This window comes from Synchiropus splendidus, chromosome 15, assembly GCF_027744825.2.
Source record: "Synchiropus splendidus isolate RoL2022-P1 chromosome 15, RoL_Sspl_1.0, whole genome shotgun sequence".
NCBI lineage: Eukaryota > Metazoa > Chordata > Actinopteri > Syngnathiformes > Callionymidae > Synchiropus > Synchiropus splendidus.
Genome location: NC_071348.1, coordinates 5,786,351 through 5,799,087, shown reverse-complemented (window position 1 = coordinate 5,799,087; position 12,737 = coordinate 5,786,351). Strand labels below are relative to the sequence as shown.

The 12,737-nt window shown below is 47.7% G+C and overlaps 1 protein-coding gene across 3 annotated transcripts; it reads right to left on the bottom strand.

Annotated features, from left to right (window-relative positions):
- Window positions 1-17: 17 nt before the first annotated feature.
- On the bottom strand, window positions 18-12,447 carry rgl2 (ral guanine nucleotide dissociation stimulator-like 2). Of its 3 annotated transcripts, XM_053887201.1 has the most exons (20): window positions 12,196-12,447; window positions 10,266-10,426; window positions 6,472-6,519; window positions 6,041-6,124; window positions 5,806-5,972; window positions 5,468-5,524; window positions 4,988-5,184; window positions 4,398-4,510; window positions 4,121-4,336; window positions 3,945-4,048; window positions 3,791-3,875; window positions 3,117-3,176; window positions 2,962-3,048; window positions 2,862-2,894; window positions 2,590-2,711; window positions 2,354-2,440; window positions 2,180-2,273; window positions 1,897-2,121; window positions 1,721-1,835; window positions 18-1,653 (listed from the first exon to the last, which is right to left on the bottom strand). In XM_053887201.1, exons 2-20 carry the CDS (start codon window positions 10,413-10,415, stop codon window positions 1,472-1,474), a joined length of 2,226 nt encoding a protein of 741 aa, XP_053743176.1. In that variant the 5' UTR covers window positions 10,416-10,426; window positions 12,196-12,447; the 3' UTR covers window positions 18-1,471. The 3 variants fall into 3 exon arrangements, with proteins under 3 accessions (XP_053743176.1, XP_053743174.1, XP_053743175.1); XM_053887199.1 differs by lacking the exons at window positions 10,266-10,426; window positions 12,196-12,447 and adding an exon at window positions 7,983-10,250; XM_053887200.1 differs by lacking the exons at window positions 10,266-10,426; window positions 12,196-12,447 and adding an exon at window positions 7,983-10,249 and having other exon boundaries at window positions 4,398-4,507.
- Between the last annotated feature and the right edge of the window lie 290 nt (window positions 12,448-12,737).

Here is a 12,737-nt window from a genome sequence, read left to right as displayed (position 1 = left end):
GTTAGAGGAAAACTCGGTTTAATTTGTACAAAAGTATATTTATTACAGCAAAAATAGGACATTCTAATACGTAGTGCATAAATATGTTTCTGTGACACTCGCAATGACAGACTCTTATTTACACTCTGAACTCAGCACTGCGGTGTTGAAGGCACTGTAGCGACTGTTATTACCCACAATGCTCTGTGATCCTCGCTCCTCAGCCTCGCAGGAGGCGTCACAGGTGCGAGCCACTAGGGAGCTGCCTTCCTTCTGAACTGTAAACTGTAGTGACGGCGCCTCCTGCTGTGCTGCTGGGGAAACGGCATACATTCATCTTTTCGTTTTCCTGTCGCCCTTTCAAGCTTTTTCTGTCTGTTCTCACTGAGCTGTTTTAAGTCCCTGAACTGCATCCATGAAGCTTGTGCCTCAGTGCCCAGTAAATGGCGCTCTCAGTTCAATGAAACCGGCATTGCGTGAAGTAGGATTCAGTTTTACAAAATTCGAGCTTCGATAGTTGTTTTAGTTGTTTAGTTGTTTAGTCCTACCGAAGTCTTTTAAATGCAAAATCACAACCAACAGCTCTGTCTTGACTCTAAACTTTCCCCGTACGATAATCTTTGGCCTTGAATTGCTTCAGAAGAGCCCAAGTTGCATCCGATTATCTCCAGATTTCTGAATATAAGTTAGTTTCCCGAGAATATTAGCCCAAAATCAGAGTTGATTCTAGGATTGGTGGCACCGTCCGTAGAGCTCCAGTTACAAAGGTGCCTTCACATCAAACTACATGAAATGGTAAACAGTGATCAGCCTTAACATTATGACCACCAGTCACAGTTGCCCACAAGGGTTTTCCAGTGCCCAGTGGCCCGGATTCTCGTACTGCCGGGCAGTTTCTGTAAGGTCACTGACGTCTCATTGGCCAGTGGAGTTGTCTATCCTGAGTGGAGGCGGAGCTGTTTCCCATGTTGGTAGCTAATCCAGTAGCAGTGAGGAGGTGCAGAAGCTTCTGGCCCGGGTTGCGGGTCACGGATCAGCCAAAAACTCATGGCATGACTTGGCAGATCCATTATTCTCTTGCTATTTAGCAGGTTGGTGTATCTCTGGTGGTCAATGCCGACTGGCCCATAAAGCAACAGGGTCTGTTTGGCACTTGATTGGAGATTAGGTCGGCATCAACACCCCAACTATTCCACCCTTGTCTTGGACAACTTGTGACAGCAACAGATCTGACATGGGTGGTCATAATGTTATGGCGGTTTGTTTCCAGTGTTGGTACAATGGTGTCCATCAATACGAGTCATGACCCGAGTCTCCTCAAAGGCACAACGACTTGCAGCAGATGTATGGGACGGATGTGTCGGGGGTGGAGCATCAGCCCCAGGCTGTTGAAGGCTTCCTTCGCTCCTTCTCCTCCAGGGAAAGACTCTCGGTTCTTCAGCAGCAGGAGGGACTTGGTTTGAGACTCAGCACAGTACAAGGAAAGGCCACGTCAAAACAGAGTCCTGACAAGTCTGCGGCCTTTGGCTTTGATTCGAGGAAAGGTGGCGCTCGTCTCCGTGTTGATTGGCGTGGAGCTGAGAGGGGTGTTCCCGCCTTTTTTCCTCAGCAGGAAGTCCACGCTGGAGGAGGTCATGGCATAGAAGACGTTCCCCGTTGCTGGAATCAGAAGTTCTGAGTGACAGAGGAGAGTTAGAACCCCCCAGCTGGAGACCCAGTCCGGTCGAGCGGCAGGTGCTACCTTTGCCTTCAGGCAGCAGTTGGATCAGCTCATACTTGGAAGCCTGTTGGTGGTCCTGGTTGTGCTTCTCTAAGGCGGCACTGACCACGGTGGGCGTCTTGTCGTTGCTGGTCACCTGCAGAGAAACATCAGGAGACGTTAGTTGACGAACTCCGCGGGAAACACAGCGTCAGTACCAGGATGCTCCGGTACAAGTTTCCGTCCTGGAGGTCCATTCTGATCCGGATGATCCGCATGTCTGGGCCGGACCCTGGCGTATTGGTGGCAGGGTTGGTGCCGCAGGAGGCGGAGCGGCGGTGAGACTTGGTTGGACTGGAGGGCGTCAGCGTGGCGGGGGTGGAGTCGTTGGTGGGGGGCGACGTATCGACGTCCAGGCAGGAGACGGACGGTGATCTCATGTGCTGTCGTGGGGTAAAAAATGAGCTGCTTTTCGGAGCTGACTTGAGTCAGTCGCATTACCTTGGTTAGCTTTGAGAGCAGGTTGTTGACGGGAGAGGGGAAGTCGAAGAGGCTGTCGCTGTCTCCGGGAAGACTGGTCCGAGAAGAACTCAGGCTGTGGAACACAACTCACACGGATGAGTGTCTTCCAGAACCTAGCTCATCTTCCAGCCGGACCTCATGGCAGCAACTCACTCTGGACACTGCGTGATGATGACCGCTGGGGTTTGACCGCGGGGACTGGGCTCACTGGGCGACTCAATCTCATTGGACAGTCTGTAGCTGCAAGAGCCCGAAAAACAAAGGAGACGTTCAGCTATCTCACACTGAGCCATACTACTCTCAACGCAGTTGGTTTAATCGTTGCATCTTCGCTTGATTCATGATGTCTGAGCATCAGTTTTCAGTGACACGAGACTGTGATAGCTCACCTCTCCTCCTCGCTCAGTGTGGGGACGCTGTGGTACCAGCGTGTAAAGGTCGGATCCGCCGTGAAGACGCAGTTCTTACAGGAAGACTGGAGCAAACGGATCTGAGCCAGAACCTCAAACTCCTGAGATGAAAAAACATTATGATAGTAGTGGAGTTAAATAGAGTTATAGAGTCAAATTTACTCTCAACATATTAAATAAATGTTAAGTACATTATAATATGTGTTACAAATATGATCAAAATACAGATCAGAGAGACGACAGTAACTTACTCTCCGTCGCTTGTCGAAGTTGATGTAGCCGTTCTGTCGAGAGAAAGTGTCGTGTCAGCAGTGAAAGAGAGGGGAGGATCTTGTTGGGGTTCAAACTCACGTCCAGTCGGTCTTTGACGGCTGCGTCCAGCATGGTGAGGTCAGTGAGGAAGATGCCCAGGTAGGGCACGGTGCCCTGAACACCAGACTGTCGGGGAACAGGCAGAAGGGTCAGGCCCTTCCAGGCTCCTCAACCAGATGACGAAAGAATCTCACCTTGTTCACAAATTTATTGTTCAGTCGGGAGTCCAGGTTTGCGTATTTTGACGTCCCTTCCTGCAAAAATGTATGTATAAATCATATAAATCAATCTGTCGCTTCAACACTTCCTGCCGCCGCTGCTGAATATCGCCACTAGGTGGCAACTGGTGCTTCATGTCAGGTGAGGTGTCATTCACTCGCCTTCTCAGAGCAGACACAATGTTTTGTAATTCAACATGCATCTAGCAAATACTAATAATATACTAACTAAAATAAGAAAAAAAACATGCAAGATCTAACAAATATTTTAAATACAAATATGTTTTAAGCATGAAATGCTGTATATGCAGTGAATGACACAAAATATAGAAAAACAAAATGAAATTAATAAAATTAAAATAATTTAATGTGGTGGTCAAAATAAAATTAATTAGTTAAATAAATGTGACTGGAAAATAATTGCCTAATAAAAAATAATCCTAATTAAAATATGGATAAATATGAGCATTTTAAACACATGTCTGAGGACGTTTCTATCTGACTTCCTTCTGACATGCGGTCCAGCTCAGGCGGATCATTTACTCCTCATGCAGCATGTGGAGCTGCAGAGCAGAAATCTCCTCCCTGCTGCAGCCCGGGACTTTCTCGGGACCGCTTCCATTTCAAACATGGTGACGTCACTTCCTCACCTCCTTCAGCAACTCCCGGCTCTGAGAGTAGTTGTCCTTGTCAGAGAAGATTTCCGAGAGCTCCTCGTATCTCCTCAGCGCCTCCCTGTGGACGCACCAGGCAGCCACATGAATGAGCAGCTTTTCTGTCTAGCCTTGGTGCGTCTCCACGCACCTGTCTGTGTCCTGCCATGTCCTCCGGAGCCGGTGGATGGGGTTACTCTGCAGCGCCGACACGATGGCGTACAGCGAGGAGAAGTTCTTTCGTGCGCGACACTCCTGTGGAGACACGTGTCAGGCAACCTCGACCGATCAGGCGGGCTGCAGCAGGGACGGTGGCTCAGAACTGACCTCTGCGATGCTGATCCACTTCTCCAGCAGCCGGGCCCTCTGCTGGCTGCGCAGCTCGGTGGTCCAGAGGCTGGAGGCCAGCACCGCGTTGGCCAGCTTGTTGAACTGACGGACGGTGGCCCTGACCGACCAGCAGACCCCCTCTCTCCCCTTCTTGTCCCGCTGAGACCAGAGCGAGCCGAGGCAGTGGTACGGCACCAGACGCACGAACAGCTCCTGAGACCCACAACCAGTTCAGCTGCTGCACACGCTGCAATTCTGGGAATCACCAACCTACCGTCTCTATCCGGGTCAGCTGTTCGGCCACGATGGCAGCCGGGAACTCCAAGATGTTGGTGGGCTCGAAGCTCCCTGGATGGGGGGGCGCAGAGGGAGGAGAGATCACATCTGCTGGGGGAAAACAAACTGTCACTGTCGACCTGGTTCACGGCCCAGGGAAGGAACATTTACAAAACCTTGGTTGACAAATCTCCTGGTGCTGACATTGACCCCTTTAGAGCCATTATTTTAGCATCCTGCTGAGTCAGTATTTACTCACGTTTGGTCCCTTTTTTCCACAGCTATATTATTAGCTCTAATTAAACAATTTGAGTTTATTAAAATATTAAATATTTATGAAATAAATTGTATAATATAAACTGAGGTACAAACACGTATTAGAAAAACTTTAAAAATAAACAATCACATTTTCTTCAAAATATGGTAAAATATATAAGTAAAAAATAAAACATGATGATGATTTGCGCGCACACGTGCGCTTCACTCGCTCTGGACTGAGTCTCTCAGACTTCATGAGGTGTAACTTCATCTCAGCAGCACAATACGACTCCCAACAGACATCTACAGACGGCAGCGCTTCTCACGAACCTCTGGAGGCGTCAGGCAGCAGCGCTCGCTCGCTCAGCTCCTCCGCGACCCTCAAGACTCGAGCTCGCAGATCCACCGCAGAGGTGGAGTCCTGCGGGAGGAGGGGGGCCAGCCTGAGGAGGCGGGAGGGCTCCCCGAGACCCTGGAAGTCCTCGGGGAACTCCGTCAGCCAGGCGCTGAAGACCGAGCACACGGCTCTGTGGAGAGGGAGACCACAGCCCTGTCTTTCACCTTCATCAACACGCCAGACTCCGTGAGGCAGAGAGGAGCAAACTGTGGCCCCGGGGCCACATGAGGACCTTTTACTGCAACCCAGAGGCCCCCAGAGTTTATACTGCTGCGCTTCTTTATGTTATTTCAGTTCAAATATTAGTACTATTTAATCATTATGATTCAAATGGTTGTTATGGACAACATAACAAATAATTACCGTCAGATGCAAATACAATTGACAAAGCAAAAACCCTCAGATGCACTCACTTGTTGAATGCCTGCCGGGTGAGACTCCTCTCACTCTCTCCGGGCGGGTCTTCAAGCCTGTGCAATTGAAATATCACAATTTCAAAATGAAACAAAACACTGTGAAAATAATGCTACAACAGTTGCAACTAAATAATTTATCAATTATCACATACAATAACCAAAAATATATTTAAAAATTAATTAACATAAATAATTATTTTTTATGACGGAAAAACAGAAGTAATGTTTAAACAAAAACATGCACAAAGTTAACTATCACATAATCATATCTTTCACTTAAATCATGAATAATGATCATGAGAAACATTTTTTTCATGGAAGTAATTGTGTGACACCTGTCGATGAGGATGTCCAGCACTCTGGCCGTGGAAGTGAAGGATCTGTAGGTGGAGAGGAAGATGGAGACGAAGGAGGAGTCTCCCAGAGAGAAGGAGTGAAGCAGATGCAGCACCAGCTTCTCCTCCGTTCCTGCCTTCACACACTGAGAGCGAGAGATGGAGGACTGGAGGAGGACAGAGGGAGAGTGAGTGCCCAGGCTGGGGGCGCTGCTGTCACCATGGTGGCGCTCACAAGTGGACTGGTGGGGGCGCCGTGCTGCTGTTTCACCACCACGGTGTAGATGATCCCGTCGTTCTCCTCCTCCACCACTGTGGACTGAAGAACAGCACCGGGTCACGAGATAGCTCCGCCCACTGACCCCCCTTCCTTACTGCTCCGTATCTAGGTGTGTGCCGGGTTGGGTGTGTTGAGTGTTGATGTGTATTAGGGTGTGTGTGTGTGTGTCAGTGAGGGTGACTGAGTTTAGATCCAGTGCTGGTGTGTTGCTGTGCACAGTTGGAGTATTTTAGAGTGTTAATACTCGCCGCTGGTGTAGAATGGATTCAGGTGTTCCGTATTGGTGGATATAGACATCTGTATTTTAGTGGATTTGCTTCGCTCAGGTTATGGGTTTGTGACAGCGTGTGTGTGTGAGATTCCACGTTTCCTCTCCTCCCACTCACCAGATCCAGGGGACAGTACCAGGTGGTCTTCATCACCGAGGGGTCGGCCTGAAACGGACAACTGCTGAGTCATCGCTTTTTGGAGCGTAAGATCATTTCGCACCGTTAGAATTAAAGTAAAAAAATGACAAAAATCAAAATGTTGTCATCACTATATATTTTATTCAGTATTAATTCTTGTTCATTTTTTTGCAAGTCTCACTAGTGGAGTTATTTGTTTTATTTTTCAGTTGTTATTGAAAATGTGATGACTTCATGGTTCTTCAGAATGTTTTTCTATAACTATAATCCTACATAATTCAGCTTCACGGCGTCTCGCCAGAGTCAGGTGCTCTATGAATCTCGACATATTTAATATTTAATATATATTTAACATCTTATCGCCGCCAGCAGCACAGTAAGATGCTGGAATCTGTGTGGAACAATGAACAGAAGGTGACGTTGAAAAGCTGCTCCAACTCATGGAAAACAGGTTTTAACTCATGTCACCTCCCACATTCCTCCGTGAAGAAGCCAGGACCTGAGCCCCTTCACATCCCAGATCTTACGGAGGTTCGGCCCACGTGTGGGAGCTCCGTCGCTCCCACGCCACTTCTGTACCTGATGTCAGACCTCCTCTCTAAACCCACACTTTCAGGACTTGGGTTACATAACCGAGCTAATCCCACCCGGCGCTGGATAACAGGCGGGTTCTAACCTGGACCGGTCCCGTCTCTTTCACAGTCAAAACACAAGACTTGATCAGCCAAGATTCCACCTCACTTACATGTCAACATGGCGCCTCTAAATATGGTCTGAAACCTTCATTCTTTGTTCAAGCGAGAAGTTGTTTTCCAGTAACACAACAAACATAGCTGCAAACTACAAGGCAAACAGGCGTCTTCCCTGCGGGGTGTTGCAGGAGAGTCTCCAGAACGCCTCCTTAGTCAGGGGTCCGGGCCTGAACACATCCCTGCAGCAGGAGCCGCATCGAATCACTGACACACTCGTATAACTGTCACTGCGGGAGCCCCCAGCAGGCGGTCGACCCAAACACACCGGAACATGGATAATGGCATACGTGTAAAATAGCTAAAAATAATCATCTCAGTTTGAATATTCATGAAGTTTTTTCCAGTTACTGACAGGTAAAAGGGTCATACACACTCCTTCCTAGCAGATGTTTAACCATTCAGTAGCCTTAAAATCAAAACAACAGGGTCATAAGACGCCATGTGTCACACCACAATCACAGTCAGGGACATGCAGATGGGCCCTGGCAGTTATTAATACGGAGAAGACGTCGTGCCCTGAATATTCACGCGGCAGCAGAGGGGCCTCCTGTTTCACCAGCCTCCCTCGGCTGGTGTTAACTAAAGGGCCGATCAATATCACTTTACAGCGACGGGGTCACAGCCGTAACTTTCCACCATCAAACATGCATGAGTGGGATGTTGATGCTGCTCCGCGGAGTCACTCCACAACAACCTGAGGCGTGAGTCAACCCCAGCTACCACACGGCTAGCAGTTACCTTTGCTCCGGCAAGTCCGGACAGGGAGCAACCCCGGAGCTTCCTGGAGACCTTCAGGATGAAGGGAGAAAGGTTGTTCTGGAGCTCCACATGTTCTCTCATCTGCCTTGACGTCTGTCGCCGGTGACCTAGTTGCGTCGCAGTGGTGCAGAGGTCACTTATGGTGTGGCTCACAAAGACACACCTGAAGCGGTGGCGAGCTCCCGGGCCCACCCACATGCATCACCTGGACACGCCTCTTTAGTCCACACACTCCCACTGGGTGAGACAACAGTCAGCGTTTCCCCGGGACACCGCACAGAAAACAGTTGGTGAGACAACAGTCACCTTTTCCTGCTCAAACACAAGCAAACTCCCCCAAAGCCATTTCCAGAACAATGCCCTCTCTCTGTCAACCCACCCCCCTGCCCCCCCTGCATGACCTTCTCATGGAGATAAACCAGTCTGGCAGCACCATCAACTGATAAAACCAGCAGAGCTGTGCATAAAACAAAGACATGCAGGTCGATTTCTTCTATCGCACTGAGACGGTTGATCAGCGGAGCGTTGAATGACTGTGAATGACATGGTTTTATGTGAGGGCTACAGAGCAGCTCACTCACCAGCAGGGGGAGCTGTGACGTCAACAGCTCGAGGTGTGTAAGAGCAAAACTGAGTGTGGAGTCTGTTTCTGGGTCAGTGGAGTTTCTTGAACTTCTGCAGCTCTGTCATTTGAAGCTGGACGTCTTTGATCAGATTACAGGCGGCAGCGGTGGGCGGGTGCTGGAGAGGTGGGGGTGGGGCGGTGCTTCCTACCTCAGTCGATGAGATCTACACAACTCCTGCAGCCTCATCGCCACAGGAAGTGCAGGGACAAACACAGGAAGCGGGGCTAATTCTCTTCCCCTTCTCTGTAGCACTTGAAGCGAGAGCCAGCTGGAGCCCCACAGATTGGCCAACAGAACAGGAAGGTCTCGCTCTATTTTTCCCTAAACACTTCCGCTGGGCCAAAAATCCACTCAGCGAAGGTCATGAACGCAGGTTCCAGGGGGTTTCTGTTGTGTGCTGCTAAGCCACGCCCCCGTCCTTCCTCCCCCCGCGGCACGTTATCTCTTCGACACGGTGAAGCTGCTGCCTCCCTCTCTGGACCACCCCAATTGTAGTTTTTAGTGAAACACCCTAGAACATGATACTATTCAGAAGTTCCAAACATCAACAGCAAAACTAGCTCATCATGGCCAGACCTAAAAAATGCTTCTATCCAACAAAAATGAGGCGAAGATCAGCAGAATTATCTCTGTTTTCACTGTTGCAATTCACGTATTTAAAGCATAAAATATCACTCGGCGGGTCAAGTTTGGCCCCCGGGCCTTGTGTTTGACGTGTATTCTACAGAATGGCGCTTAAACACTGACCACACAGTGTTTAGTGGTGAGACGAATCACAAAACAAACTTTACATGAAGAAAACTTGGCTGAAAATCTCACAAACTGTCAAGCACAATCACCTGCAGAGCTACAACAAGACACCAAGAAGCCAAAACATTACGACTGCCAGTCCCAGATATATTTAGACTGACGCGTTCACTGATAAATTTCTTATTTGTACTTCCACATGCTCTATTCTACCACATAATGTAGTCCAAATATTTGCACCTCCTCGCACCAGTTTACACAAGAGCTGATATTAAATTCCGGATTGGACCCGTGACACTGGAGCGGAGCGCGTTTAATTCGGCCTGAGACGAACCCGAGCCGAGGAAGTTCCCTAGTCTGGTGGTGTGAAGTCCAGCTTGGGTCACCGAAGAGGACGCAGCGTTTTCACTTTGGAGAGAATGACTCAGCGGTTTCTGTTGCCAAGGTGCGGAAGTGAATCTTCAGCAGGGTTTGAATCATCGGGCAGTTGTGAAACAGCCACGACAGAGGCTGAAGAGGAAGCCGCTTATCAGCCAGCTAATCATCAACAGACGGGGAAACTCACCTGCTGGAATCACTTTCACACCTCAGTTTGTTTGTTTCATTTTGTATTTACAACAATTTTTCATAAAACCTTTTTTTTACGGGTCTAACAGACATGTAAATATACTTTCCGAAACGTACAATATTCATCCTATTATTCACTGTTATTATTAGTAAATAATATGTCATTACACTCAATTAATTTTTATGTTAAGATTTTTTTATAATTTTCTAAAACTAAGTATGTTCTCTTCTCTATATGAAGTTTGGTTTGTCCAGCTGACCTTCTTTGGTCAGGAGAGAGTCATGACAACCAGTGATGCGCAACTACAGCACTGACCCTCACCTGTGGCGCCTCCTGCTCGCTGCCTCCGTTCCCTCGTCCCAACTTAGCGCCCCCATCAGGCGACAGAGGTCGGTAGCCGATGAGAGGTATGCTGTTGGACTCTGCTCCGGGAAGGTCGTACGCGCCTGGGCGAAGGTTTCGAGGAAGCATGATGATGTCGCCTGGAGACCAGGAGAAACCAGTTGAATGAAAGAGGCTCTGTACAGCTGCAGTCACAATGGCTTGTTATGTGTTACATGTTACAGGACCAGCTGACCAGTATCTTGAGGAAGACTTCACTTTACGTCTCCACAGAACCTTCTGTCTGCTGAAGACAGTGAGATGACATCAACTCTCAAATCAATTTTGAACCGTAAACAAGAATATCTTGGTCAGCCAAGTCTGTTTAGGTCTTGCAGGCTTCGCAAGTCTCCTCCAAATTCACAAGTCTATTTCAAACATCTGACTTCACCCAGTTCAGCAGTGTATTTCAAACATACCAGTTCTCCTACTTCAGACTTTCCAGTCAAGTTTTAAGCTTCCAACTGAAGCAAGTCCACTTCACCTCCTCTTATTCTCTAGACTGTTTCCAAGCTCACATCAGGGTTCCCTGTTTCACAAGTCTTCTTCACCCCAGCACAAACCTAAATCTGTCACATAACAAAACTACAATTCTGAATTGACCTAGTCTATTTCACCAAGTCCATGGACTGTTTTGAACTTCATGACCAAATTCCTTCTACGACGCTTTAGTATCTCTAGGGACTGATGACTCCTGCTGTGGTCTGGAGAACCAACAAACAGTGAACCAGACCTGAGTCACTTCTCACATTGGAAACCAGAACATGGGGATCTCTTTGTTGGCTGATGTGCACCTTTGTTGTGTAACAGCTGCTGAGACGCCTGGAGGACATTTTGTTATGGATTTGTTTAGCAGCTTCAGCCTGTCCCCGCTGCAGGACAGGATTTGCATCAGCGGCCCGCCTTTCATTTCCTCCCTCTCTGCTGGTATTTGGATCGTCCTGATGGACATTTGGTAACTCAGTCCAGGAGGAGAGGGAGGCCAGCAGGCCGCCTGCCTCTGCAGTCAATATTCTGAAAGGTTCTTCACTTAACAAGGAAATGAAGAGACGCTGGGTGTTTTTAACTGAAAGAAAAAAAAGTATTTTGCCAACATATTATCTCGTCAATTATTTGTAGTCATTGTTTCAGTTTTATTTCACAAAATTTCACTAAAATATTTCATCACAGTTGCGAAATAATATTTTGTAAATTGGGTTTTTAAAAAAAATAAAATTTAAAGCAGAAATAAATGTAGATGTAAATGTAAATAAATGTATTTAAATTTGCTATTCGATGTTATTTTCAATGTTTTTTTCAGAGAGGTGTGTGTGTGTGTGTACATATATATATATATATATATATATATATATATATATATATATATATATATATATATATATATACAGGGCTTGTTATCCTAATATTCACGTGATTTTATTCTGTTATTATAATTAATATAATTATTCTATGATTGCTTTTCTTTCTCAAAACGGTGAATGAAATGTAACTTTATTTAAGCCCCCCTTTCATGATGGCGTTGTTAATTGAGAGCAGATATTTTCAGTGATCACGCGGTTGGTTTGTATGTGACCGTGAACCGCACTTGTTGACACTCCAGCCTCCAGGCTGGAAGTTCTGCGCTCCTGTCGACCCGAAGAAAAGCCGATTTGAAAGGAAACATGCGGCACAAACAACCGGACCAACGGTTCCTGCTGGAGCCTGAATAGCTCCCATTCAGCAGCTGTGAGCAGAGCAAACAGCAGCGCTGTATCTAGGTTACTCAAGTGAAGTCACACCCATCACTGCGAGACCAAACTTTGGCTGACGACTTCCTGCTCTGACAAGATGACGAGCAGAGGAAGAAGAGAAGAGTGATGAACGAACTCACTGAACAAGGTGATGGATAGACTCCGGCCCGCTGCTGGTGCTGGATGCGTCTGCTGCTGGATCGGACACCGACACTGCTGACAGAAGAGCCGGGGACCGAGCGCGTCCTCCGCCTCGCCCCGTCTTCAGCCCATCCACCCCGTCTGTCCTCTATCTCTGCCGCCGGTGCGCGAGTGTGTCCAGCGCTCACCGGCTGATAACGCACTTCCCTCCCTCGGCCCCTTCCTCTTGCTTCGTGACGTCACAGTTCCTGTGTGTTGGCTTCTTCAGCGACACTTTTCTCTCCGGGTGTTTCGCAGAGGCTCAACGTCACTGTCAACATGTCAGTGCACGCGCACACGTCACCTCTAGTCCAGTCACGCGCGTGAGGGACAGAACGCGCATGAACAAGTCCTTATCGACTTGAAAAAAAAAAGCAAATTTTTCTTTAAATTTAAAACTGCGAAATGCATCGTATTAATTTATTTATTAAAAATACGTTCTGACTTTATTTCTCATTATTATTTCTGTAGAATCAATAGTGAACCCACTCATTTTGTACTC